The following is a 27,789-nucleotide window of genomic DNA, read 5'->3' on the forward strand; positions in this document are numbered from 1 at the left end:
ATTTTGAAAATGAAAATTTGAGAAAAAAAATTTTGAAAAATAAAATTATTTCCCCAATTTTAAAAAAAATTTGGAAAAAATCGAGAAACAGAAACACACTAAATTAGGACAACAAGCAAACTTTTAGCGAATCTGGATAAAATATCAAAATTTGAGTGAAATTTGCATAAAATTTCAAAGACAACAATAAATGAACAACTTCTGTTCATACTCCAACTTCATTGCATTAATTTGATTAAAAGTATCTCATATTCACTGATCAATATAGAGAATTAATGCAATTTCAATTCAGATTAAAAGATAGAATTGTTATTGTATACAAATCGTTTAGTGATTTTATACATGTGAACAGAAAAAACAATAAAAACCTTATAACATTTAATAAACAAAACTTATTATTAAATTTTTACATTAATATATATTTTAATGAACGAGTTCGTAATGAAGAAGGATAGAATTACGCTTAGCAGCGAAAACTTCACTGCGTGGAACAACAGTAACTGTGGAATCACTGCATTTAACCCATCTTCTCATTCGAAGACCTCCTTCTTCAAAATGCTGTCTATAAGTGAAGTAATGACCTGCATTATCTGAACCAAGGAAGGCAGAAACAGATGTTAAACGGAAACCTGAAGTTTCATCTTGTATTTCACTTATTCCTGAAAGGCTTCCACGCATCAAAGGTACTTCTTCCTTAACTTCTTCTAAAGGAACAAGTGAGTAGTTTGTAATATCTAGCCATTCTGGAAATTCAAATTCTTGGTTAATTGGTCGACCAATTCCTACATTTCTAGTCAAAAAGAATAATATTGACCTTGGTAAAAATAGGATTGATCGCCTTAATTTCCTGTCTGTCATTCGATTACAGTGAGTACACTTAGATTGAATTGTAATTGGGCCAAAGTATTCTTGGAGCGCATTATTCAATGATCCAGACGTTACATCTAAGATAAATGTTGACGTCTGGTCAATACGTGAAGTTGATGAATTGCAAATCGGACATGTAATGGTTTCTTCGTAAATACAATGTGTAGGGAATATTCTACGTGTTGCAAATGCGCTGGTTGGTGATGTTAGTTTTTGCATAAGTTGATTTTCGATAATTTCAATAAATAAAGTATAAAATTCGTGAATATCAGTCTGAATTGTAGGATCTATAGTTAACCCTGCCTTTTGAAGTTGCTTTCTAAGAGATTTCGTTGAAATAATTGTATTACCATTTAATGGACGAGATAAACTATTTAAAATCTCATTAATTTCAGCTAAAATCGGATTTGTTTTCGGACATTTTTCAAAAAAATTGCGCCATTGGACTGAAGATGCAAATGTTTGAATTAATGAATTCAAATAGCATAGATTTCCAGGATTTCCAAGACCTGGTGGGAAGAAATTTGCAAATTGTCCAAATGGAAGATGTGGATCAAACTTTCCTTCACCAGATGACTCAAATATTGAAGAAAGCTGGTGACGCATCTAAAATTTTTGAGAGAATAAAATACTAAGAAGATAGCTACCAAATGATTTCTATCTATGTAAAGACGATCAAGATTATATTTACACACAACAAGAAGAAAAAAGGATGATTTTGGGAATTAAATCTGAAGATAACAATGAAGTTTATCGACAACATATCATTTAAATCATCTATACTGTTTATCTATCCTAAATTCGTTTAATAATTTTTTCAAGAATAAATAGTTCCAAGAACGTTAGAATGACTGAAAACAAGGATGGAGCATTTTCTGGCAATTTTGAGAAAGAAATTACAACAATTCGTAGACTTATAAAACATGAACGATTCACTCAAGCAGCTCAGCAAGCGTCCAGACTTTTATTCCTCGATCCAACACAGAAAAAAGCATTCTATTATCGCGCTATTGCTTATGCAAACATGTGTGATATCCATTCTGCATTACTAGATATGCAGCGTGTCATGGAACTTGATCCTCTTAACTCTAAAGCTGCTGCTTGGTGCGCATCATTAAATTTCAACGAAGGCCTTTTATTACAAGAAAAGAAACAATATACAGGTGCTCTTAAGCACTTTAATCGCGCTTCACAATACGATAGACATAATATTAATTCAAGATTATTCGCTGCACTGTCACATATTGCATTAGGACAATATCCTGATGCGGTTTCAGGTCTTTTAGAAGCCAAGAAAACCATGAATCATCCTTACATCGATGCTTTACTTTCAAATACTTCTCTTCATTTTGATAAATTAGCTGAAGCATATGCCCAAGCTAACGATGCTCTTGCTCAAGATCCAGACAATCCAATTGCAAAGAATGTTCTCGATCAAATTAAAGTTTTTGTCGATAAAAAAACCTCTACAATCGATGAGATGCTTATGAGTGACAGAAGAGAAGCCGCTCTTGTCGAAATCAACTCCTTACTCGAGATCAGACCAGATCTCATCCCAATGCGTGTCCATAAAGCCATGATTATGCGAAGTGCCGGAAATCTCGCCGAAGCTGAACGAGAACTCATCTCAATTCTCGACCAAACACCCAATGTCGAAGCCCAGCGTCAACTCGCCTTGACGTACAACGATATGGGCATTGGAACATTCATGAACGGATATCCACAAGAAGCAATTGTTTGGTTTGACGCCGCGATGAGAGAATCTCCTGATGATCCGAATTTCTTCATCAACAAAGGCGACTGCTACCGTGCAACAGAAGATTTCGAGAGTGCTCTTGCCAACTACCATAGAGCAGCTGAATGCGGAGCTTCTGGCGAAGGATTACAGCAGCGTTTGGCAATTACACATTACTCAATTGCCAGAGAAAATCTTAAGAAAGATAAAACAACAGCTGCTTTGTTTGAGTTGAATCAGTCGATCAAAGAATGCGGTGATTTCGCGGATATATATGTTGTTAGAGCCAAAGTCAAAGTATCTTTGGGACAATACGAAGAAGCTTTGGAAGATTTGATGACTGCTTTAGAGAAGGATCCGAAAAATGAAGAAGCAAGAAGATTATTAAATATCCAACAGGAAGAAATTAAAAAGAAGAAACCAAAGACAAAGCCAAAGTATAAGGTACCCGAAGTACAATTGTTCAGCATTGAAGATTTGAGAAGTAAGCCTTTCGATTACTTGAATGGAACAAAGAAACTCCCAAGAAAGAAATAATTATTTAATTATTAAAAATGTTTGTGTTTAATTATGATACATTTAAATCATTTTTTCTCATACGAAGTGGAAATACTTCAATATGGATTAGAAAAAATCTTTTTTTTTAAAAATATTTTCAGATATTTAAGCCACTAAAATAATTATTGAAGTAAGGGTAATATTTTTTAAAACAATAGTTTATTTATCAAAATATAAAACAACAAGTATAACAGATCTTTATATAAATATTTTATTTGCTGAGCAAACGGAATTTGATATATTTATTAAGTGAAAATTGAAGAGTTGAAAGTTTGTACTTAACTAAAAGTGAATTACTATCAAATTTGGATTAATTTTGCTGTTGTTGTTTTTCTTTATTCTCAAAAGCGATAATATATTTGATGAAATATTCCATATTTTCCTTTTGTTTGTCGATTTTATCTTTATCATGCTTTATTTCATTGTAATTTTTTTCTATTATTTCTTTTATTTGATTCAATTCTTCTTCAGCATTGCTGATCATAGTAACCTTTTTAGTTGACTCATCTGCATTAATTTCATCAACAAAATTGGAAGCCTGAGAAAAAATCTTGTCAGCATCCATTTTTTTTTGGCAAAAATTTTCCACTGAATTATAAACTTGCCAACAAATTTTAAAACAAAATAGTGCTTTTAAATACACATGAGATGTCCATTCAAACTATCATGATATCGATTATAAAAAAGCATTATTTCCATGAACTCAAATCAAATATCTACAAAAATTTTTGTACAAACTCAATTTATTACAAAGGACTTTGTAAATAAATTTTTTATTAGTCTGATTAACTATGATCAGACCTGATTTTTGTGTCACTTTTCATCAGATCTAATATTTGAATAACACTCACAGTAATATCAAAATATCAAACTTTTATTCTCAACCACGTTTCTTTTCAAATATTCAATCTTAATTTTCATTTGAAATTTATCACTCTAAAACTTGACAATCTGATCAGGATGTTCTTGCTCCTAACTATCTTTTCCTCCTCAAAGACGCTTTTATCCAGTTGTGCCAAATGCCAAAAGGAGTATTCTAAATTTACAATGGGTCTCCACAATGCTTCCATTAAAACAGATTTTCCTTTTTGCAAAGGAAGTGAAAAATGCAACAAGGTAGCTTCTCAGCTCCAAAATAAGTTTAAAGATTTAGTAACAACACATGACGTCTGTGTTTCCTTGGGTAAATGCCGTCCCAAACCACAACCACTTTCTCAAAATTCTCCAAGAAAAGGATCATCAAGCATTACACTTCATGAAACCTCTAATAACTGCGAATTCTGCCAAAACCTTATTGAATACTTAACTGGTGATGGTCTAAAGGAAATTTCTCTTCCTATATTGACTGAATTCGTTAAAAATGTCTGCTTTGCAATGAATTTCAACATGCTTTGCGGTAGCGTAAATCAGGCAAACGTTGATACTTTAATTTATCTAGTTTTAGCTCACTTTGATACCTTAGAACTTTGTAACACTGCAGGATTTTGCCAAGATGACTAAGTCAGCTAGTTAAATTAATATACTGATGAGATTATTAATTTGCATAAAACTATGTAATGATGTGTAAAATGGAGATGCTTTTTGACTAAACTTTTATTTACGGAAAATGTTAGAACATTTTTATAAAAAAATTGATTGAGAAATTTTATTTCTAATATTCTAATAGGATAACTTATGAATATTGATATATTAGTTCTAACAAATAAAGTAACAAAATAATATTATATATATGCTCTTAATAAATTTGATATCTAAAATCATTGACAAACAGTTGCCATCATTGCAAATGCTTCTCCGTTAAATAAAGGAAAATCATTATTTCCTCTAGCTCTATTTGGTTTTATTCTGAGATCTTGAGATTTGATTAACGGTCATCCTTGGAAAAAGTTAGACCAAATATCAAAATCCGAACAAACTCAGAGTATAGATACTATTATTCACTACCAATTAAATTGAATTTTTAATCGCGTCAAAACCGAGTATTTTAGAATATTTTGAGGGCAATTTGTTCGCTAAGTAAATCACGTAAAATGGAACTAAGTACGATCAATAACCTTCTGTGATGTAAAATCAAAAATTTTGAGAAAAGTGACAATGGAATTTGCAGAAAAAATCGGAGATTACGTAGTTGAAAGAGTTCTAGGCTCAGGAAGTTGTGGTAAAGTTAAATTAGCCAGAAATATGCAGACAGGACAATTTGCAGCGATAAAAATTATCAAAAAATCATTTTTCGAAAGCAAACCAAATATCAAAGAGAAAATTCAACGAGAAGTTGCGGTTATGCGCATATTTAAGCATAGTCGATTACTAAAATTATTAGAAATCTGCGAAAGTCCTCATCATATTTATTTAGTACTTGAATATGCATCGAATGGAGAGTTATTTGATTACTTAATCAGTCGAGGCTGCCTATCCGAGGCGGAAGCCATGCATTTCTTTAGACAAATCATATTCGGCATCGATTTTCTTCATTCCAGATCAATTTGTCATAGAGATATTAAGCCAGAGAATCTTCTCTTAGATGAACACAACAATATTAAGATAGCTGACTTCGGTTTTGCTAGAATTGCAAGTTCTGATCCTCTTACCACTTATTGTGGTTCAATTTACTACGCAGCTCCAGAAATCGTCAATGGAGTTCCATACCATGGGTTCCCTGCTGATATTTGGAGCTGTGGAATTGTATTATACACATTATTAACAGTATGTTTTTTAATGAAATTTTAATAACAAAAAAAAATTTTCAAAAATTCCAAATTTTTTTTGTTATTAAAATTTCATATTTTTTTTATTTTAAAAATACTAACACACAGGGTAAACTTCCATTCCAAGATCCAGCATACAGAAAAACAGTTGAAAAGATTAAATCTGGACATTACGTGATGCCTGACGTTTCCGATCCAATTAACGATCTTCTTGCAAACTGTCTTAACTCCGATCCCAACAGTCGCTTTACTACAGCCCAAATCAAAGCACATCCAGCTTTCCGCATTGGTCTTCCTGAAGATTACATTCTTCCAAAGCCTCTTCCAATTCCTTTCTACTCCGATCCCATTCTCCGTGAAGAGTTAGACCACAACGCTATTATAACACTCACACAGATGGGATATTCCTCGCAGGAAGAGATAGAATCACAGCTCCAAACACAAGGATCTTCGATGGCGAAGGTTTTGTATTTCATGCTGATTACACAAGGTTCAATTGATTCTCTTCCATGGCAATTCACTGAGAACCAAGACATGATGATGCCTATGGATAATTCCGGAATGGAAATGGAATCAAACCAAGTGTTCGGAGCAGGTTCTTTGGATTCTTACGGGCGAAGAAGACAAAACACTTATGATGTCAGTTCTCCTGAAGTTTATTCACTCGCGACAAGGGCACAATGGGGAAATTTCCCGAACAAAGAATATCCTCAAGAAGTAGTTCAGCCTTTTGTCGATATACAATTGCCAGCAGAAGTAATCTTGGCTCACATGCAACAGTTGCTCTCCAATCTCTGCTTCAAATGGTTCCATCCTGATGATATGACAATCATCGCAAGAAGACTTGAAGACAGAGCAACAATCGTTGTAACATTAGAATACACGGCTGAGGAGTGGATAACAATGAATTTGAGCTACTCGGAGATAGAACAATCTGAAATATATGTTCTCAATGATACAGTTCTTAATATGTTAAGTGAATTTTAGAAATTTTTAATTATTTTTTTTTTAAATGTTTATAAATAAAAGATATATATATACTAGTGTTTATTCTCAGGCACATAATGATTGTTTTTCTTATTTATGTATTTATATATCAAGCACTTCGAATTCTCATAATCCTAATTTCAAAATTATAAGAATTCGCATATGATACGGAACTTTCTATAAAGTGGCAATGGAAATTAAATAGGAGATCATTCTCGAAAATGGAGCAGAGATTCAATCACAAATAAATTTTAGACATAATTACCTTATTTTCACATCAATTGTTTCCTTAAAGCATATATTGTTTAGAGTTGGTTCAAATAGTGCATAAATATTGAGTATTTTTGAAAATTTATAAAATTTTTGAATCTTTTCCTTTAATGACATTACATTTAAATTACTTTGATAGCACATATACTATTTGCATATTTCAAAATATCAAATTCTTTGATGAGTGCAGTAGATTTTTTAGTCGAACGATTTAACATCATTCAGAATGGAAAATCAGATAATGCATATGAAGTGTCTGCCGAAATCAATGAATTCTGTTCATCTTTGAATGCATTTGAACCACTTATTGAAATCCTCAAATCTTCAACCAACACTTATCATCAGAAACTAGCAATTTTACAACTTAAAAGAGTATTTTCATGCACTGATAGGGCAGTTTTAGATGAAAATCTTGAAATATGGATTAATATTTATCAAATTTTATATTCAATATCAAATCCACAGGCAAAAGATTTAATAATTTCAAACATAATCTCATTATTTAAGTCTGCGGAACAGTTTCCAATAGCTACAAAGTATATATTGGAGCCATTACTAACAAATTCACAACATAATCTTCTAATTTCACTGAAATTACTACTCAATTTCTCAGTTATAACCAAAGAAGTCTTTGATTACGACATGCAAATCATGGAACTCATTCAAAAAGGCATATCTGCAGGTGGACTCACTGAAATTGTTGCAATCAGGGCAGTTCTCGAGTATTTGAACACATTTGATGATAACACACGTACAACACAGTTCCTTGAACTCATACCAAATCTAATTCCTACAGTTTCCGATGAAGATTTTCCAGAATTATCAGACTTACTTCTCTACTTATCAAACAGCGAATACAAGAACTTCGATGCCACTACAATCTTTCCATTGATCATCGATACCATCTCAAACAAAGAATTCTCCCTAAAGAGAAGAAATTTGTCCCATCAAATTTTGTTGTCACTTTTTGAAAATTATGAAATTTTTGGTAAAAACTTAGAAACAGTTTCTTTGGGATATCAAGCGACAGAAAACTTGGCAGAAGATGCTTTCGATCAAAATGACAGCCGTGGTATCTCTCCTTACGATTTATACACAATTTGTTCTTTCTTCGACCTTTCTATAACCGAAATAACCGAATATTTTGCTTCAATTTTTTCAGAGAACTCTCAGAAAATTTTCGGAGCATTTTCAATTTGTGAGTTCATCATCAACACTCAAGACAACATATTCTTCTACAGAAACAACATTGAATACTTCACTTCACTTTTGAAGTCATTTTTAGAGTCTTCTTCACTTTGTTTAATTGAATCAACTTTGGCCGCTTTCAGTTCACTTTTTGAATCCAATGAAGATGCTCTTGATCCGTACGTGAATGATATTTATATCAGTTCTCTTACTGCAGTTAAAAACAACTTGTCCAAAGAACTTTTATCAGCATTCAAAGATTTACTAAAAAGTGCCAGAAAAACTGACATAATTTTTGATGATTGTCTTAATATGATCATCGAAATTCTCCCTGACGGAAATACTGCAGATCAACAGGTAATGCTTGGAATTGTGGCAGAACTCGTTATCGGTTGTAACGGTTTGACAGAAAAACAGTTTACAACAGTTTTCCAAATTATTCAAGAAATTATGTCAGATTTTGACAATCCGCTTTTGTGTGATGCCGTTTACATCATTGGACATCTTTCCCAGAAAGGAAAAGAATATTTTGTTGATATATTATCAGATGTTGTCACTTTTCTTAGTACAGGCTTGAATTCTGATGACGAAACAATTTTAGTTTATTTCATAAATGCGTTTGGTTTCGTTGCCACTTCTTTTCCAGAACAAATTTATGAATCAATAAATGAGATTGTTTCACTTTTTGCTCAAATCTCTACTCAAGAGACATCAGATGACAACATCACAAAGAAAACCAGGAGATTATGCTTTGAGATGGGGATGCAATTTATGTTCGATTTTCCCAGAAACTTTTATACAAAATTACGAAACATTTTTGAATTCAATTCGTGTGAGATCAAATATTCATTCTGCAATTGCAAGTGAATATTTTGCACGCGCAACTTATAATATAGAAGACGAAGAACTTATCAGAGGTTTGCAAATGAGTTTGGCGGAGATTTTAATACCAATGACCAAAAATGGAGATGTAGAATTGGTCGGACATTGTTTCACTTCACTTTCACTTATTTTTGAGAATTTGGACATAGAAAAACAAAGAAAGATTGCAAAACAAGCATTAAAGTGTTTCAACTTCACCCACAAATGTTTTACTTCCAAAACAGGAGTTTATTTGCAGGATTTGCATCCAAATGCAAATGAAATCATTAATTTGAGTTTGAATATTCCTGAATTAACAGAAACATTAGTTTCTTTCATTCCAAGTTTGATTCCTTTCACTAAAACAAAGGATCTTCTTTTATCTGATGCAATATTAATTGTTTTAACAAATTTGTTTGTTTTACAGCCGAATAATGAACATTCTTCTGACGTTTTCTTTGATGCAATTTCACAATTGGAAAGAAATTCATATGCTACTTTTTACTTGTTTGGAAGGTTTTCTAAGCTAAAATTACCAATTATTGATCAAAATAATTCCGAAATTTACGAAGAAGTCAAGAAGAGACTTTCACAAGAGAACAATGAACAAGACATTGAAAATATGATGTTGATTGACAATTGTTTGAGTTGTTTGAGTTATTTAGTAAGAAATTACGAATTTGATGTTCATGATTATGCACAAATTGCTTTAGCTTCGATGCCATGCAAATGTGATATTGACGAGAATTCGAATGTCATGTCTTTGTTCGAATTCATTTATTCTCAGCTTTCAGAAGATAACAAGTACAAAAACATGTTTTTCACTGTTTTGGTTAAATTCTTCTCTGAATCTGTTGAACAACTAACCAGCGAAAAGATTGATTCAGATATGATATCAAGATTATCATTGATATTCAAGCAGGTTTCTGCATCAATTCCAAATCTCCAAAACAGTATCCAAGAAATTGTTTTAGATGACCAAGAAAAATTATCAAACATTTTCAACATCCTCAATCAATAATAGAAATAAAATAGAGCTTTTTATTATATTTTTAATTAACTTATAAGAATATATTAATGGAATAATCATACATTATGAAATATTTTTTGTATAAATAGTATAAAATGGCTTTAGCAACTTCAATAATGATAAGTCACTTAATTCAATCCATAAATCAATAAACTGAACAAAATATTCGAAGAATGGCATATGCGGACTATATTCATCAGATGTAAAACCATTTGGATTAAGATATTCGTAATCTGCACATGTGTCTGAAATGTCTCAATTTTCTGAAAAGTCAAAGGAAATTTTGGCAAAATTGTTTGACAATCTTTTTTGATTTTAAGTTCTAAACCACATTTAATTTTGTGATTAAAATGTTACTCGACAAAGGTATTAATAATCATAGATTTTTCTTTGTATTAATTAGATTATTAATTAATAATCATAGAATAATCAATTTCTTTTATGGTTAATAAACAAAAACAAATAAGCATAGAAATGACATTGCTGAAATGTAATCTTTTCAGTGCATCTGATAATCAATGGATTAAGCAAATTCATTGAGGATAAATTTCTTAATTCAATCCATATATCAATGAATTGAACCCAATACTGATAAAAGGGTATATATGGAGCGATAATATCAGTTTTCAGACCAATTAATTGATCTCCATCACCATTATTCTTACATGAATAAAGTGTATATTGAGCCATTTCATCATTAACTGCATGCAATCCTATAAATTTATCCCAAGATCCGTTAGTATCTGGTAGCTGCTTATACCCTATTAATGATGGATTCGGTTCGGTAAAATGGCTATATTGATGCCATCGAATATATTGGGGAATCTGTGGAAGTTCAAGCATCATTGAATATACATTATCTGTGCCATTGTAAATTGTAAATTTTTCGTCTATTTTACTTAATATAGAGAAACAATGTTTGTTTGTGGAATAATTTGCAGTATCATTATTAAAATAACAAATTCTTGAGTTATGATGAAATATTTTGAGCCAATGAGAGTCATTGTAAAATACCCTAAAGTTTTTGTTATTGGAATCTGACACGCCCGTAAATTTTTATAAAAGCTCATTAATACAGCTCCCTGATTGGAAACATTCTTTGTGACATATACCATATACTTATGTAGGCACTAGAGAATCTACCATATGATTTTAGTAGTCTACTAATGACATTCATAGTCCAATTAGACGAAATTTATTTTGCTTGTAAAACCACACTACATGAAGATCCAAACCCATTATTATAACATTATATTACTGGTACATAGTAGTATATATTGCTGAGGTTGAAATCTAAATCTAAAAAGTTATCAAGATATCAAACTAATGTAATTGGCCTAGTCTATTCAATTACAGATATATTAATATATATGATCCGGTGAATTGATTTATACATAATGACATGATATATAAAAAAAATTATAATATTTTAAAATTAGAGTTAAAATTTCACATATCTACATGCAAATGGCTAGAAATGTTATGCATATATCAATCTCGGTTGTGATTTTACTATATAGGAAAATATGTCGGAGTAATGATTCAAACTTTCAAAGTAATGCTTTATTTGAACAATATGAATTGAAATTCATTTTGATAAGTCAGGCTATGAATGATAATGATATAATAACAGTTTAAAAAAAGATAATATTATAAATTTTGAAAAGATTGATATTTTTTATTTAATTTGGAATATTCTTAATTCCAATTGATGTAGAATGTGGTATCATGTCAATTTTTGAAATTCGGCTAATTTTGGAAAGACATTTTGAATTGGGCATCAATTGTTCAAATTAAGCTTGGTTATTAATGTAAGTCAAATGCAAAATAAGGGAGAAGACAATATTTGTAATTAAATGTAACAAATTCACAATTTGAAGAATATCAATATAATTTGAAAAAATTGTTAATTTCATAGACAACAAGATATCTATTGACACTGCATATAATTGTGAATATATTGTTCATTTCAAAATTAATAGAGATTTAAAAACTACATGCGTAAAATGAAAACTGATGATAAATGATATAAACTAATATGATTTTATAACATTGAGTGTTTTGATAAACTAAATAGATGTAGAATTCAATAATTATTGAAAATATTAAGATTTTTAAAGATAAATACAAATCATATGGTAAATTTGTGCTTAAGGGATTTGTGAATAAGGTATATTGTTTATGTACTAATTATATGTATGGACAGGCAAGAAAATAAAGAGATTGTATAATGAGAATGTGATTGCAAAAGTTTGACCGACAAGAGTGTAATATGCACTCCGGTCGGTCACAATGTGTCATTCCGGGAGACATTGCCACTGCATGTCTCCCAGATTGGCACACTGTTCCGCATTCATAACTTGAATGCGGAACTTTGACCGACAAGAGTGTAATATGCACTCCTGTCGGTCACAATGTGTCATTCCGGGAGACATTGCCACTGCATGTCTCCCAGAATGAGACAATTTGTTGCAATCAGAATGTGATTGCAAAAGTTTGACCGACAAGAGTGTAATATGCACTCCGGTCGGTCACAATGTGTCATTCCGGGAGACATTGCCACTGCATGTCTCCCAGATTGGCACACTGTTCCGCATTCATAACTTGAATGCGGAACTTTGACCGACAAGAGTGTAATATGCACTCCTGTCGGTCACAATGTGTCATTCCGGGAGACATTGCCACTGCATGTCTCCCAGAATGAGACAATTTGTTGCAATCAGAATGTGATTGCAAAAGTTTGACCGACAAGAGTGTAATATGCACTCTTGTTTTAATAAATTTTAAATACTATATAATTATCTTTACATACAATCTTTACATTATATTTTTTCCTAATTAATATTTATTTCATATTTTTTTGTGCTTTATCTAACTTATAGCATGTACTGAACTATTTTACAGACTCTACTGAGCTATCTCAACATATAAACCAGTGAAAAAAAACACATATATACTCACTTCATATTCTGATCTCATGCCATATTATCGCAAAAACTATATTTATACACCACACCTCATAAAACATCATTTTAGCCCTATCTAAGCGTTCAAAACCTATTTTTCCCGCGTAATCTGATTCTTCAGGATCCGCTGATTCGATTTCTGCCGTCAGATCGCGAAAATATGCATTACATAACAAGATATACACAAATTACTAAACTTAATATTTTCCTTAAAATTTCTCTTGAAGTTCATACACAAACAACATAATTTTTCAAAATCCAATTTTTTCAAAAAATGTATGCATTCAAAAGTTCAGATTATATCTAGTCATTATCCATTATTAATTTTGAATTTGATTTTTTGAGATATTCATTTTATTATACGTATTACTCAGAAAATTAAATGTATTTGTGAGGGAAAACGGAGAAGATAATAAATATTGTCATATAGAGGAATAAGCAATTTTAAGGAAAATATTAAGTTTAGTAATTTGTGTATATCTTGTTATGTAATGCATATTTTCGCGATCTGACGGCAGAAATCGAATCAGCGGATCCTGAAGAATCAGATTACGCGGGAAAAATAGGTTTTGAACGCTTAGATAGGGCTAAAATGATGTTTTATGAGGTGTGGTGTATAAATATAGTTTTTGCGATAATATGGCATGAGATCAGAATATGAAGTGAGTATATATGTGTTTTTTTTCACTGGTTTATATGTTGAGATAGCTCAGTAGAGTCTGTAAAATAGTTCAGTACATGCTATAAGTTAGATAAAGCACAAAAAAATATGAAATAAATATTAATTAGGAAAAAATATAATGTAAAGATTGTATGTAAAGATAATTATATATATTTAAATTATTATATTAAAACAAGAGTGCATATTACACTCTTGTCGGTCAAACTTTTGCAATCACATTCTGATTGCAACAAATTGTCTCATTCTGGGAGACATGCAGTGGCAATGTCTCCCGGAATGACACATTGTGACCGACAGGAGTGCATATTACACCCTTATCGGTCAAAATACCGCTATCTGAACCCAATTCCGGACCAGTACCTCATTTTGCGATTAATCCAATGGGAATCACTTCCAACATTAGAACTTTATAGGTGGATCCCACTAATTTATTAAATTGTTCGATCTATTCCTGCATACTACTTTCAAATTAAGAAAGTTCTTGTCTAATGCATGAATATTTTCATACGCATTGCATCAATGATCTAACAATTTAAAGCTCGCTAACAACCTAAAGCAAAAAACAAAATGATCTGCTAACTATGCAGGCAGCTCAAGCGCACCAAGGGGAGGCGTTTTTCTGAATTGGGCGATCTTCGTGAGATCTCAGGAGGCGAAGATTCGGAACCCAACCGGCTTCAAGCTGTAACATCTTGCTAGCAGGCCATACATTTTTAAACCGCCTCTAACCGTTCATCTCGACCACATTATCGGCATTCATATATATATTTGAATATTAAGACAAATAAAACCATTTGTTTGATCGAAATTGAGTAATTTATTGTTAAAATAAAAAAAATTAAGAAAAAAGTTTGTCATTTTCTTTGATATTTATATATTTGAAATCTACCTTATAAATATATCATTAATTTTATCCCATTTTAATATTATGAGTATCAAATGCGAAAATCAAAAAAAATACTGTCCTGATTCGAACTCAATCCATTTAATCTTGGCATACAGACCATCCCATTATGCCAAAAAGATTACTGTTTGTTTTCTTAATAATAATATAAGATCGCTTATTTTTTATTTTGCTTCTATTAAAATTTAGCATTTTATATCACCAATCATTAATCTTCTTAAGTAAGATTTATATTTTCACTTTATAATTTGTTCTAATCGAATATTTTTTTTTATTCAAAAATTTTAACCCTATTTTTTGATAATAAATGTACCACCACATTTTCTACCTATATTTGATAAATGTCAAACATATTTTTACTTAATTTCCTTTAATTTTTTTAATATTTTTTTTTATTCAGTCTCAATTTCATATTACTTTATATATTCTGGATATAAATTCCATAACTATATCATTGCATTTAAAAATATAGCTCAAATATGATTCTTTATAGGATTTTTTTGTAATACGCCAAAAAATCACGACTTCTAGCCTCTTTATGACATTCTCTCAATTTTTTTTGACAAAAGATGTTCAAATCATAGATTGTTTGAAGATCTGATATAATATTATGACTTGACGTAACATTATCATATAAAATAATAAAATGAAAAAGAAAAAATCTATTTATTTTGGGGTGAAATAGGTAAAAGTTGAAAACTGTTTCACTAATTCAATTTTTGCCCTATTTTTTTTAAATAGAGATGTCAAAAAATTGACAGAATATCAGAAAATGGTAAGTGCACCCTTAAGAATATTTCAATATCCTACTATATGATACCTTTTCGATACAAATAGGATATAGTGTGTTTAGCAACTTCAATAGTGATAAATCTCTTAATTCAATCTATATATCAATAAATTGAACAAAATATTTGATAATTAGATGAAATCTCAGGCATTGTATTTATGCCATTGAAATTTTCCCAAGTTCCATGAAATGAGGACTCAGTAGTAATTTAACAATCAACCAATATACATATTCTGTTCCATTTGATTTTTTAAAATTTTCATCTATTTCTTTCCCATTTAATGTAATTTAAAGAGCTTTCAAGGAATATATATACATTTTTAGGATATAACTTTGCAAAAAGTACATTAGCATATAATATGATGTACATTTCAAGGCTAGATTTCGAGAAAATTGATATCATGATTTTCTGATTAATAAAAATTATCTTCTGCAGTTACTTAGAATTTGTTTGTGATGAGCAGGGAATTATATATATATATATGTATATAAAATGGATAAAATATTATTACAATATCTTTTATAAATACATTAGAATAAATACCGCAGTATTTTGTAAGAATGAAAATGTATATATTCCTCGCATCTTGCATGTGAGTTCGTAGTTTGAACATACTTCAGTAAAAGAGATCGAAGGTATGTCTTTTTCAATGAACATGTTTCTCTTGTTCTTCATACATTGAACACTCCCGCACTTGTGAAGTTTCGGACATCCATCGAATGCATGATCACCAATCGTTGTGAGGCTCGACGATGACACGTATAGGAATGAGAGGCTGACGCAGTTAGTGAGCGACATGAAACCGATAGTTGTGAGAGTGTCGCCGTTGCATATAACACGGATGAGATTTCGGCTTCCCATGAATGCATATTGACCAATTGTTTTCATCGTTGAAGGAACAATGAAAGTCGTGATCTTGCTTGATGGGATGAAAACGATGAGATTAGATTCATCAGCGTCCATGAGTGCGCCGTTCCTGAACGTGTGTGAAGCACTGTTGCAGATGATACTCTCAAGAAGATCACAGTCTGCAAATGCGCCTCCAAAAACTTCTCTGAGAACACTTCCTTGACTGAGTGTGACAGAGCTCAGAGAAGAACATCCTTGGAATGCGAAAGAGTTGATCGTTGTAGTTGTACTCGGGATTGTGAAAGATTCGAGTTTTGTGCATCCCTTGAAGCATGTGCTAGATAGTGTGACGATGCCTTCATGAAGAGTGAGACTGATAAGATTTGTGCAGTTATGGAAACATCCATCTGGAATGTTGTTTGAACAGATAGAAACACGAGAAACTGAACTAGACTCAAATGAGTTCAATAGTAGTTCTGACAGACAATTAGAAGATTCAAATGTAGTGAGTCCACTAAAACTGAATGAATATCTTCCGATCTTCGATACTTGTGTATCACGAATTCCGATATCACCAATCGAAACGCAGTTATAGAATGAATAACTTCCAATAGATGTTATCGAAGAAGGGAGAACGATGTCAGTAAGTTTTGTACAATCACGGAAGCAGTCATCAGGAATCGATTTGATTGATGTCCCACTGAATGATGCAGTTGTCAAGAGCGAACATGACATGAAGCATCCATTACCGAGTGTTTGAAGACTCGACGGGAAATATATTTCAACAATTTTTGAATGGCTAAATGCTGTCTCGTTGATGCTGATAACACTACTACCTGCAAATGTGACTTTCTTGAGATCTTTCTTCCAGAATGTGTTCTTTCCGATTGAAACACATTCGATCGGAATTGTCAAAACAGTATTAATGTCTGTTCCAAAACTCTCTGTGAGGAAACTCTTGTTATTCGAGAATAGCATATGATTCACATACAAAAAATTATCATTACTATCCGTGTCAATTTCAAGATTGCAGTTCATAAACACGGACTGACCAATCTCTCTCAAAGTTGAAGGGAAAATTATTTTTTTTAAACTACTGCATGTTTGAAAAGCGTAATCACCAATGCTAATTAGCTTGGATGGCAACGTTAAATTGCGAAGATTGAAACATGCATTGAATGCATATTGATTAATTGATGTAATGTTATCAGAAAGTTTCACAAACTGAAGGGAATAGCAATCTGAAAAGAAACATGTGGGAACTTTTGTACTTGTAGATGGAAACTCAAAACTAACAATATTAGTTTCGCCAAAGCAGAAAACATTCATTTCAATTGAATGATTAGGAAAAATAATATTGGTTATAGGAACTCCTCTAAAGCATGCACCAAATAATTTATTAACAAATGATGGTACTGTATATTCACCACTAAAATATGCAGAAACAATATAAATTGTCGCATTGTCATCTTTATATATTGTTTTGCCGTCTGTTTTAAGAACTTGATTTCGAGGATCAATTATAATATTTTCTAATTTACAATATAAAAATGGTGAAGAATCCATTGATGCCAAATATTGAGGAATGAAAATACTTTTAATCTTTGAACCATAAAATGCAGATGAAATAATTTCCTTTAACATTGAATCTTCAGAAATAATAATTTCAGACAAGGCACCTCCAAAAGTAGCTCCATCTTCTGACGACCAGCCTATGATAACTTCGACTGTGTTTGGAAGAATTAAGCTGGATAATTTAGAGTTTGAATTGAAAACACCAGGTTGGATTGTTGTGATTCTTGGAGGCATTTTGATCGATATAAGTTTGGAACACATCGAAAATAAGGAGTTGTTCAGACTTTTTAGTTCTGTACATTGTTCCATGTCAACAGTTTCAAGAGAAGAACTGGAAAAACAGAACTTGCAAATTGATCTGACTTTGCTTGAAATATCAAATCGGATCGATGTGAGTTTAGAACGACATTCTTTGAAAGGACTCTCATCAAGTGTGCTGCCACCTGAGATCTCAACAACTGAACTTCTGATAACATACTCACCACTTAAAGATGGAGGTGCATGGATTAATCGATCAAAGTTATCAGAGAATGTAACACCTCGAACATCTCCTGCAACACATAATAGAAAATAAATCAATGATAATATGCTTTAATGATTAATTTTATAAATTGGATAAGCACAACCATCAGTTAATAATGAGATATGTTCTTATAATAAGATCTCTTTTGACATAAGTTATCATTTTTCATTTAAAAAAGTATCATGTTTCCTTGAATTTCCAAAAAATGTCCGACACTTTATAACCTTAAATTTTCAAAATTGATGTGGTATTTTAAACGGCCCTAAGTGACTATCTATTGAAATCCAGCTTTAAGGATTATCAGATAAGTATTTTAAAGATCAAAGTAAATATGTTTTATTGTTTGTTTTTCACGTTTTGACGGGAAAACATGAAGATAATTCGAAATTAAAAGATTCTGGCAATCATATAAGCATTTTCAGAAAGTATATCTCTTATAATAATTTTTTATCTAAACAATTTCAGTCTATTTTTTAATTGATGTATTCAAAGAGTAATAGTCCAAACACTTTCAATATGTATTCAAATTGCAGTCCATACTTTCATTGTTGTTACCAATTTGAACAGATATTGAAAGTGTGGATTATTCATCTAAGTAAGCATCATGCTAGATATAGTGAATGATTTAGAAATGTTTTATAGATTTTTTTTTCTCAGATAATATCATATGTAGTGCCCATTATGAATCTTTCTTCATATCAAAACTTATATAGTGATATTTATTCTCTATATATTGATTTTAATTAAAATAAACAAATACATTTTAATATGATATTACGTTTTCATTTCTTTTTGTTTGCGCAATATGACTTAATTGCGTCATCAACAAAAGTAGGAAACATCTCTTCATCATATTCAGGTTTCTTTGCACTGAGTTTTGGATATTCTTCCAAGAAATCTTTGATGGAAGTGGTCAAATTAAGTTGTTTCTCTATTGCAACCAATTTCGTTCTAATCTGAGCTTGTGTGCACTTAAAGAATTCAGACATCTGCTTCCTTGTCATTCCAGACGAATGCATCAGCAACAAGTTCTTGATTTTTTCAGTTGTCCAATCTTCATCTTCTTCAGTAACTCCTGTCAATTTCTTGTGCATCAACAAAATGATGTACTGGAAATATCCAGGAAGAATTGTTGGAAACATGTGCCAAAGATCGTTTTGCCAGTTCTTGCTTCCGTAGAAGATTTTGATGGCCTTAGAAATACGAAGATTCGACTCCGGTGGTTTGAACTTTAGAATGATTTCCGAATCAACTTTTCTGACTTTCAAATTTAATGGCAAATTCAAATTGTCAGAAGTTGGTTCGATTAAATCAGCGACATAAGAAGGAATACATTCTTTTGTATATGTTGCACCACGAGGAGGCTGTTGCGGGAAAGCATCCTTCATCATCTTGAAGAATTTCATGTTGTTTGGATCGACCAAACTCTTTAAAACAAAGTCAATGTGACGATTGATAACAGCACTTGTTTTGCTGATGCTTTTTTCGATTTCGGAATCTTTTCTTCCGTTGTATCTCATCTCCAAAACAACTTTATCAATCATATCAGGGAATGATGGGTCAGGATCGTCTTTCGCTGAATGCCTGGCCATCCAAAACAAGACATAAATCAAATATCCAGCATTGAATTTTTTGAATTTTTCAGAAATCAATTCCCAATTTCCACCCAAAGAAATGAAAACATTTAAGAGTTTGGAGATGTTGAGCATCTTTTTCGGTGGTTTCATGTACGTATCATTAGATGGTAAGTCTTCTATTGCATATTTTACTTCAGGTTCTATTAACTTCAACTCGTCTTTCGTGAATCGATTTGATTTCTTCAGAAGTTTGAAATGAGCAATGATGTTGTTCTTCGTTCTTTCAAAGGATTTGGAAATAATTGTCCACTTTTCTGGAGTGACAGGTGCATTTTCTAATAAAAGATCTTTCAATAATTGCTCTTCTTCATTATCCCAAGTTGCAACTTTTACTCTTTTCCGACTTTTAACTTCTTCTTTCGTTTCTTCTTTGGATTCTTTTGTTTTTGTTCCTTTTTTGGGTTTTCTGCCTCCCTTCTTGGATTTCTGGACTGTATCTGATGGATCAACAATCTTAAGTTTGTTTGTTTCGCTGTCACTACTGGAGGTTTCGGAATCTTCTGAATTATCAGAATCTGATTTAGTATTTTCCTCAGATTTCTCTTGTTTTGATGATTTTTCATCTTCAGAATCATCGGAATTGGAGTCAGATTCATCAGATGAACTCTCTGATGAATCACTGATTTTTACAACTTCTGATTTTTGATTTTTCTGCTTCTTTGCATCTTTCTTTTGTTTAGCTTTATTAATGATTTTATCTGCACGCTCTTGCTTTTCTTTTTTAGTAAGTTTTTTAGATTCATCAGTATTATCTTGTGATTTTTGATCAGATGATACAGTATTCTCAGGTGCTGGAACATTTCCAGGTTCTGCTGATGGTGATGACTGCTTATCTAAAGGAATAACTTGTTGAAGATTTTGTTTTACTTCATTGCTTTGTTTTTCGCTTGTGTTATCTTTGTAATTACTCTCTAGAAGCTGTGGTAGATCACTATCTGTTTCTTCTCCAGTTTGAGCGTTATTTTCATTATCATTTACAAGATTTTCATCAATTATTGAAGGTAATTCATCTCTGCTATCAGTATCATCTGTATTACCTGCTATATTGGAAATTTTGCCGTTTTGTCCATCCCGTAAGATTGCACTCGCCAAAATCAAATCATTTCCACTTTTTAGTAATGCTGCATTGACATCATTTTTGCTATATCCTAAATTTTTAAGATATTCTACATTACTTTGATTGATTTCTTGAATTTGCGTTTTATTTGCTTGTTTTGCATCCAATTTTCTTGAACATGCAATCACCATCGATTTATCTAATTTAAGCGAATCAAATTTGGTTGTATCGCTGAGTATTTCATCGTTTAATGATATTTCTAATTCATTTATTGGAATTCTGAATCGATCTGATATCATTTGCTTAGCAGTTGAAACTAAATTAACATTTTCTAAATCGAAATTTGCTTGATCTCCATTTGAAAATGTAAGATTGATTTTCATGAAAGGTCAGCAAAATTTAATCAGAACATTAAACTAAAAAATAGTCAATTCTTTTAGTCAAATCATATTTTGATGGTTTTAAAGTTTTAACACGGGAATTTAACTAATTTTCTCAAAAAGTAGTAGGATATGACGGGTTTAGTGACTTTTTTTGTTACATCTATATATAGACGATGCATTAAAATATAATTTATAAACACATTAAAAAAATTAACATTAATTTTAAAATAATTTATTTTTTCATCTTTTATAAAAGAAGCTATATATATAGATGATGTCAGATATTCCGCGATTAATTAAACATTGTTTAAATCCTGAATGGGTTAAACTTCAATTTAAAAATGAAGATTGTGAATTATTAAATGAATATGAAAGCCAAAATAAGCTAATGAGGTATAAATATAATGATAAAGAATATTTAATTTCATGGAATCAATGGAGTCATAATCAAAGACCTCATAAACGAGAAGAAGAAATTGAAAATAATGAAATGGAAATCATTGATGACATTAAAGAGGATGGAATTCCTAAATTTTGTAGAAAAACCTTTAGAACTAAGTTAGGAGCATATAAACGTAGAGTATTAAATCCTGAATATCTTAAACATCAATTTAAAAAGGAAGACTGTGAATTATTAAACGCTAATGAATATGAAAATGCTAAATCAAAACTGAGATATAAATATATTGGAAGTGATGAAAGGTGTAAAGATAAAGTTTATTCAGTTTCATATAATAACTGGCACACGTTAGGGATAAGAAAACATTTAGGAGATTATGGGAAATGTTCTGAATTCTTTAAATCTAAGTAGTATATGTGAAAGGGTTTAGTGACTTTTTTTGTTACATCTATATATAGACGATGCATTAAAATATAATTTATAAACACATTAAAAAAATTAACATTAATTTTAAAATAATTTATTTTTTCATCTTTTATAAAAGAAGCTATATATATAGATGATGTCAGATATTCCGCGATTAATTAAACATTGTTTAAATCCTGAATGGGTTAAACTTCAATTTAAAAATTCATGTCTTACATTTTTTGAATAATTTATTTTTTTATTTAATGATAAATGAGTGTCACAACTAACAACGTTAAAAAATTAGGATTCACAAACGAGGAAATAAAGGATATATTAGAGGAGGCAGGTTATGAAGTTAGTAAATATTATTTAAGAAATTGTCAAAAATTTGCCGAGTTATTAAATGATTTAGATTATGATGGAAAAATGAATAAAGATGATGTTATAAATTTCTTATATCCTACATCTGAAGAAGAAAAACCTAAAGAACCTGATGTTTTCCCTGAATATTATGAAGAACGGATTAAAGATGATGAATATGATGAAATTGAAAGACTGGAAAAAATAAGAGATGAAATAGATGAAAAAATTAAGGAATTAAGAGAAGTTGAAAAATATAATGAAAATGAAGTAGAGGGTTTAATGAATATCCCAGCTTCAGAATCAGAAGTACAGAAATCTCATGAAGAAAGATATAAAAATTATGTCTCAGAATCAACACAAAATTTATTAGATGGTGAAATAAACGAAACACTTTCAGAAGAAGGTACTAAATTTATTCGTAAACATAAGTTACAATTTATTGATAATGAAGAATACCCCTGTATATTACTTTCACCTCCTCTTGATTCTGAGAAATTCAAAAAAGCTCTTAAAAACGTGACATATGCAACAAATACGATTAAGAAAGAAGATCATGATATTTACACAAATTATTATTTAAATAAATGCACAGGTGTTGATAAAGTTTTTGATTTGTTAGATAAAATATCAAAAGAAACAATTGGAACCTATAAAATTTTGTGTGATTGTGGTTTCATTATTGAAGATACCAATAATGTTTCATATGAAAGAACAGCACCGAAGGAAGACGAAGTGGAAAGGTCTATACCATTCGTTATTAAGAATATAAAAGATATGAAAACTTATAAGCATTATATTTATTCATTTATTTCAGAAAAAATGGAAGCAACCCATAAAACATCATCTCATCATTTTATAGCTATTCATACATTCCTTTTCAAAGTTGTGAAATTAAATAAGACAGGAATTAGATTTAATGTATCAGGGTACGCATTCTTGAGTAAATTAAAATGTATTCGTCACGTCGCAGATGATAAAAATTTATGTGTTCTTAATTCATTTTATGGACTTTAAAAAAAATAAACTTTATTTTTATTTATTTTTTAATTTTTATTCTTACATAAATGAACAAAAATGGAACAGCTAAAATGAATGATAATCAAATTAGAGCAGAAGGTAGAAGGTTATTTAAACGCTTCTATAACATTCCTGATGGTGTTAATCCTAAAACTCGTAGAAGTTATTTAAACGAAGCAATAGATGCATATGAAGGGTTTGACATTTCATCAGAAAGTGAGAGGTTAGCAAGAATGTTAAACGTTAATATTGATTTTTATTATTGTGACCCTCAACCAGAAGACGTAGACATTAACAAGGTAGACTTTCCATTAGTGGAATCAATAATGATAGATCCAGAATTTGAAACAGTAAATATTTTATTAACACAGAGTCCATGTGGAAAACTTCACGCTGACAGAATAACAGACGTTGAAGCACTCACCGGCTATAGAGTTTGCCCCTTTTGCAAAGAAGAAGTATATTCTATCCGTGATGATCCAGAAAGGAAAAACCAAAGAAGATTTTTAAAACATTGTGAGAAATGTAAAGAAAATAATGGAAGATTAATTCAAGACGTTCAATTGCAAAACACACAACAACCATATGCACCACATATCACGAAACAGAAGATATATCAATGGCTATTAGCACATAATTTGCAGGAATATTATAAACCAACAAGATATTATATTACTTTTGACTTCGAAACATTAGAGACTAAAGAAGAACTTCAACTTTCTGAATGTGCAACTTTGAATGCTTACTTAAAACCATTCATGGTATCATCAACGGTTAAATTAAAGCCGCAAAGCGGCGAGGTCGTAGACCGTGATAAAACATATACGAGGAATTTTTGCTTAACTTCAAGTGATTCTTTATTTCTGATTGGATTGAGTTTTTATTTTCAACCTGTTCATTAGTTGCTAAATCAAATATTGAACAATATGAAGAATTAATGAAGCCGCAAACATTAAATGAGAAACAAAAGGAAGCATTTAAAGAACTTCTAGATGAGGAATTCAATAAAGTGAATATCATAGGTTTTAATTCGGGAAAGTTTGATTTAAATTTAATTCTTCGTGATTTAAACACTGCAAAATGGAAAATAAAATCAATGCTGGGTTCATCTTCTCAATTTAAGCAAATCATTGTAAAGAAAACAAACGTTCCATATGAATTGAGATTTATTGACATCAGAAATTATATAGCGGGTGGGACATTAGACCAATTCACTCGAGATTTCGGAAACAATAAATCACGTGTTAAATCCTTTTTCCCTTATCAATTCATCACGTGGGAAAATTACGAAGAAGAATTATATAAAGAGGAACCATTCACGAAAGATTCATTTTATTCAGCATTAACTCAAGAAACTATATCAGATAGTGATTATCAAATATATCTCAATGATGCTAAAAATTTTAAGAATAGATTAGAATATTTTATTCATTATTGCAATAAAGATGTTGAAATTATGATTGACCCAATTGATAAAATTATTGAAGAAACATTTGTTTATAAAATTGACATGCTTCATAATCTTTCTTTATCATCGAATGCATCAATGATTCGTTACGCTTTAGCATATAAAGACTTTAATCCTAATGAAAAATATCCAGAAGAAGAAAATGTGGAATCAAGTTTTGAATTAACGAAAAAGTATTGGAAATATAAAATTGAATCATATAAGAAACAAGATGAAAAAGCAGAAAGAGATACTAAAAATAATGTTTCAATGGATGATTTTCAATACTATCACGATTTAATCCTTTCATCTAAATGCAAAATGTGTGGTAAAGCGTTTACATATGCAAATAAACCAACATTAGATAGAATCGATAATGAAAAACCACATACCAAAGAAAATTGTCAGTTAATGTGTTGTTATTGCAATGTCGTAAAATCAAATAAAGATGAGGATGTTCAACGTTTAAGAATCAATTTAAGAAATTATGCATTAAAAAATAATTTACCAATGACTTTAGATTCAGTTGAAGCTTATCACATTCTCCGTAATGGAATTACTGGTGGTCTATCAAATGTTCAACATCGTGTTAATCTTAAAGGAATCACGCACATTAATAAACTTTCATATAGTCCAGAAACTAAAACTGTATCAAATGAGGACACCACCAACATTATGACTCATTTTGTTGGAGTTGACTTTAATTCATTATATCCTTCATCATTTTCATCTAATCCTCATGATTTCATTCAATATACTAACCATAAAATGTATATGCCGGGAAGATTGAATGGTGTTATCATTTGTGATACAGCAACAAAGAAAGCAAAAGCATTGGGAATAATTAGAAAGAAAAATACTTTATTCGTGGCTGAAGTAAAGGGTCACATTGATGAAAAATACATTAATGATTACATAAACTTTTTACCGATAATAAGAAACTTAGATATTATCACAGATGAAAAAACAATTGGCAGTTTTATGTATAATTACATGAAATCAAACAATCTACCAGTTGACCAGAAACAGAGAAAATTAACTCAGTTAGCATCAACACACAACCAATATCAACCATTTTCTTCTTATTATCTTTGGTATCTAATAGACAGATTTCATTTTATCATTGATGACATTCAATCAATTTTAACATTTACGAAAAATACTTGTTTTAATGAATTTGCGAACGAATTTATGAACGAAAGACAAAAGGCTGAATTAGAAGGAAATAAAGGAAAAAGTTTATTTTGCAAGATTTCACTTAATGGATCATATGGTTACGATGCAATGAATACACAAAATTACGCAAAGACTAAAATAATGAATGCACAGAAGGCACGCGTTGCATGTATGTCAAATAAGTTTAAAAACATAAGAGAAATAGGTGAAGATACGTATCAAGTGATGCTTAAAGATAGATTTTATAGATGTGATACATGTTTACAAGAGGCATTCTTCACTTTAGATAATGCTAAATACTGGTATTTGGTTTTCATTTATGATTTTATGTATAAATGCATGGATGTTAATCGTTTTCATTTCATTGAAGGTGATACTGATTCATCTTATTGGGCTATTGCTGGCGATCCAAGTCTTCCTAACACTCAAGCATTTCAAGCAATTGTAACCGATAAACAATTTTATGATAAAAACATTTACAAATTCGCACCTTTTGATTTCTTCTGTTTTGATGAGAAATTTAAACCTAAATTAAAGAATAAAGCTGAAGAAAAAGCACATGAGAAGAAGTTATTGGGTTTAGCAATTGAGAAACAAGGTGATAACATGGTTGCTTTATGCCCTAAGTGTTATACTTCATTCAACGGTTCAATTGATGGAGGTGATTTTAAAAAGATTGCACAAAAAATGAAAGGTGTTAGTTTACGACAAAATAAACAATTAACACCTAAAAATTATTTGGATATAATAAATGATAAAGTGATATTTGATGGTCAGAATATTAATTTACAACTTAAAAACGGGTCAATGACTCGCTTAACAATTGGTAAGACTGCATTAACAGGAGCACACACTAAGGCTGTATGTTGTGAAAATGGATGTTGTATGCCATTTATTTAATGAAATGCCACAGAAGAGACAAAAGGAACCGTTAATAATGGTTTTGTACTATGATTCAAAGAGGTGGGCACCCTTAAAACATTTATTTTATTTTTATATAAATGGATAACACAGATTTAAAAATTTTAATTGATGATTTAGTATTTAATCAAAATTTTCTTGATTATTATGATTTAAAAGCATATCTCCAAAAATATAATAAAAATATAACGGGTGATGATATGGATTATTATTATTCGTATTATAAAAATGAAATTTTGAAATATCATGATAAAATAATTTCTGAAATTAAAGACAAAATTAAAAATAATGAATATACAAAGGGAAAAACTAAATCACAGCTTAAACAGTTGAAAGATTTCAAAAAATAAAGTTAACAGAAGAAGATATTGATGAATTATATAAATTATATAATCCCGAGCCGCAAAAGCCAAAGGAACAAAAACAAATGGTACAAAACGCCCAGGTCCTTCAGACCATAAATGATGTACAAGCTTTAATTTATGATTC

General features: G+C 30.7%; 10 protein-coding genes and 2 pseudogenes across 12 annotated transcripts, besides 2 other annotated features; 8 read left to right on the forward strand and 4 right to left on the reverse strand.

Annotated features, from left to right (window-relative positions):
- Positions 1-423: 423 nt before the first annotated feature.
- On the reverse strand, positions 424-1,473 carry TVAGG3_0972370 (ubiquitinyl hydrolase protein; the record flags this gene model as incomplete). Its single annotated transcript, XM_001308792.1, has 1 exon — positions 424-1,473. One exon carries the CDS (start codon positions 1,471-1,473, stop codon positions 424-426), a length of 1,050 nt encoding a protein of 349 aa, XP_001308793.1.
- A 241-nt stretch (positions 1,474-1,714) lies between these two features.
- Positions 1,715-3,139, forward strand: TVAGG3_0972380 (cellular component assembly; the record flags this gene model as incomplete). The annotated part of the gene is made up of 1 exon (XM_001308793.1): positions 1,715-3,139. One exon carries the CDS (start codon positions 1,715-1,717, stop codon positions 3,137-3,139), a length of 1,425 nt encoding a protein of 474 aa, XP_001308794.1.
- Positions 3,140-3,301: 162 nt separating this feature from the next.
- On the reverse strand, positions 3,302-3,733 carry TVAGG3_0972390 (uncharacterized protein; the record flags this gene model as incomplete). The annotated part of the gene is made up of 1 exon (XM_001308794.1): positions 3,471-3,725. The coding sequence occupies one exon, from the start codon at positions 3,723-3,725 to the stop codon at positions 3,471-3,473; it is 255 nt and encodes an 84-aa protein (XP_001308795.1).
- A 387-nt stretch (positions 3,734-4,120) lies between these two features.
- TVAGG3_0972400 (saposin family) lies at positions 4,121-4,660 on the forward strand (the record flags this gene model as incomplete). The annotated part of the gene is made up of 1 exon (XM_001308795.2): positions 4,121-4,660. The coding sequence occupies one exon, from the start codon at positions 4,121-4,123 to the stop codon at positions 4,658-4,660; it is 540 nt and encodes a 179-aa protein (XP_001308796.2).
- A 594-nt stretch (positions 4,661-5,254) lies between these two features.
- On the forward strand, positions 5,255-6,921 carry TVAGG3_0972410 (protein serine/threonine kinase protein; the record flags this gene model as incomplete). Its single annotated transcript, XM_001308796.1, has 2 exons — positions 5,255-5,863; positions 5,974-6,852. The coding sequence occupies 2 exons, from the start codon at positions 5,255-5,257 to the stop codon at positions 6,850-6,852; spliced, it is 1,488 nt and encodes a 495-aa protein (XP_001308797.1).
- Positions 6,922-7,306: 385 nt separating this feature from the next.
- Positions 7,307-10,325, forward strand: TVAGG3_0972420 (annotated as a pseudogene). Its single transcript has one exon — positions 7,765-10,192. A coding segment is annotated over exon 1 (2,428 nt).
- A 5,187-nt stretch (positions 10,326-15,512) lies between these two features.
- Positions 15,513-15,544: a mobile genetic element.
- Positions 15,545-16,063: 519 nt separating this feature from the next.
- On the reverse strand, positions 16,064-18,202 carry TVAGG3_0972440 (structural constituent of cell wall; the record flags this gene model as incomplete). The annotated part of the gene is made up of 1 exon (XM_001308798.1): positions 16,064-18,202. The coding sequence occupies one exon, from the start codon at positions 18,200-18,202 to the stop codon at positions 16,064-16,066; it is 2,139 nt and encodes a 712-aa protein (XP_001308799.1).
- A 73-nt stretch (positions 18,203-18,275) lies between these two features.
- On the forward strand, positions 18,276-18,542 carry TVAGG3_0972450 (uncharacterized protein; the record flags this gene model as incomplete). The annotated part of the gene is made up of 1 exon (XM_001308799.1): positions 18,276-18,542. The coding sequence occupies one exon, from the start codon at positions 18,276-18,278 to the stop codon at positions 18,540-18,542; it is 267 nt and encodes an 88-aa protein (XP_001308800.1).
- A 667-nt stretch (positions 18,543-19,209) lies between these two features.
- On the reverse strand, positions 19,210-21,573 carry TVAGG3_0972460 (ubiquitin-like family; the record flags this gene model as incomplete). Its single annotated transcript, XM_001308800.1, has 1 exon — positions 19,274-21,568. One exon carries the CDS (start codon positions 21,566-21,568, stop codon positions 19,274-19,276), a length of 2,295 nt encoding a protein of 764 aa, XP_001308801.1.
- A 383-nt stretch (positions 21,574-21,956) lies between these two features.
- Positions 21,957-22,251, forward strand: TVAGG3_0972470 (uncharacterized protein; the record flags this gene model as incomplete). The annotated part of the gene is made up of 1 exon (XM_051253725.1): positions 21,957-22,251. A coding segment is annotated over one exon (295 nt), but the record flags the coding sequence as incomplete, so codon positions are not given.
- A 356-nt stretch (positions 22,252-22,607) lies between these two features.
- Positions 22,608-27,789: part of a mobile genetic element that runs on past the window's edge.
- TVAGG3_0972490 (uncharacterized protein) lies at positions 22,647-23,753 on the forward strand (the record flags this gene model as incomplete). Its single annotated transcript, XM_051253726.1, has 1 exon — positions 22,647-23,753. One exon carries the CDS (start codon positions 22,647-22,649, stop codon positions 23,751-23,753), a length of 1,107 nt encoding a protein of 368 aa, XP_051079300.1.
- Positions 23,804-27,279, forward strand: TVAGG3_0972500 (annotated as a pseudogene). The gene has a single exon. A coding segment is annotated over exon 1 (3,476 nt).

The sequence above is a fragment of the Trichomonas vaginalis genome, chromosome I (assembly GCF_026262505.1).
Source record: "Trichomonas vaginalis G3 chromosome I, whole genome shotgun sequence".
Classification (NCBI taxonomy): domain Eukaryota; phylum Parabasalia; order Trichomonadida; family Trichomonadidae; genus Trichomonas; species Trichomonas vaginalis.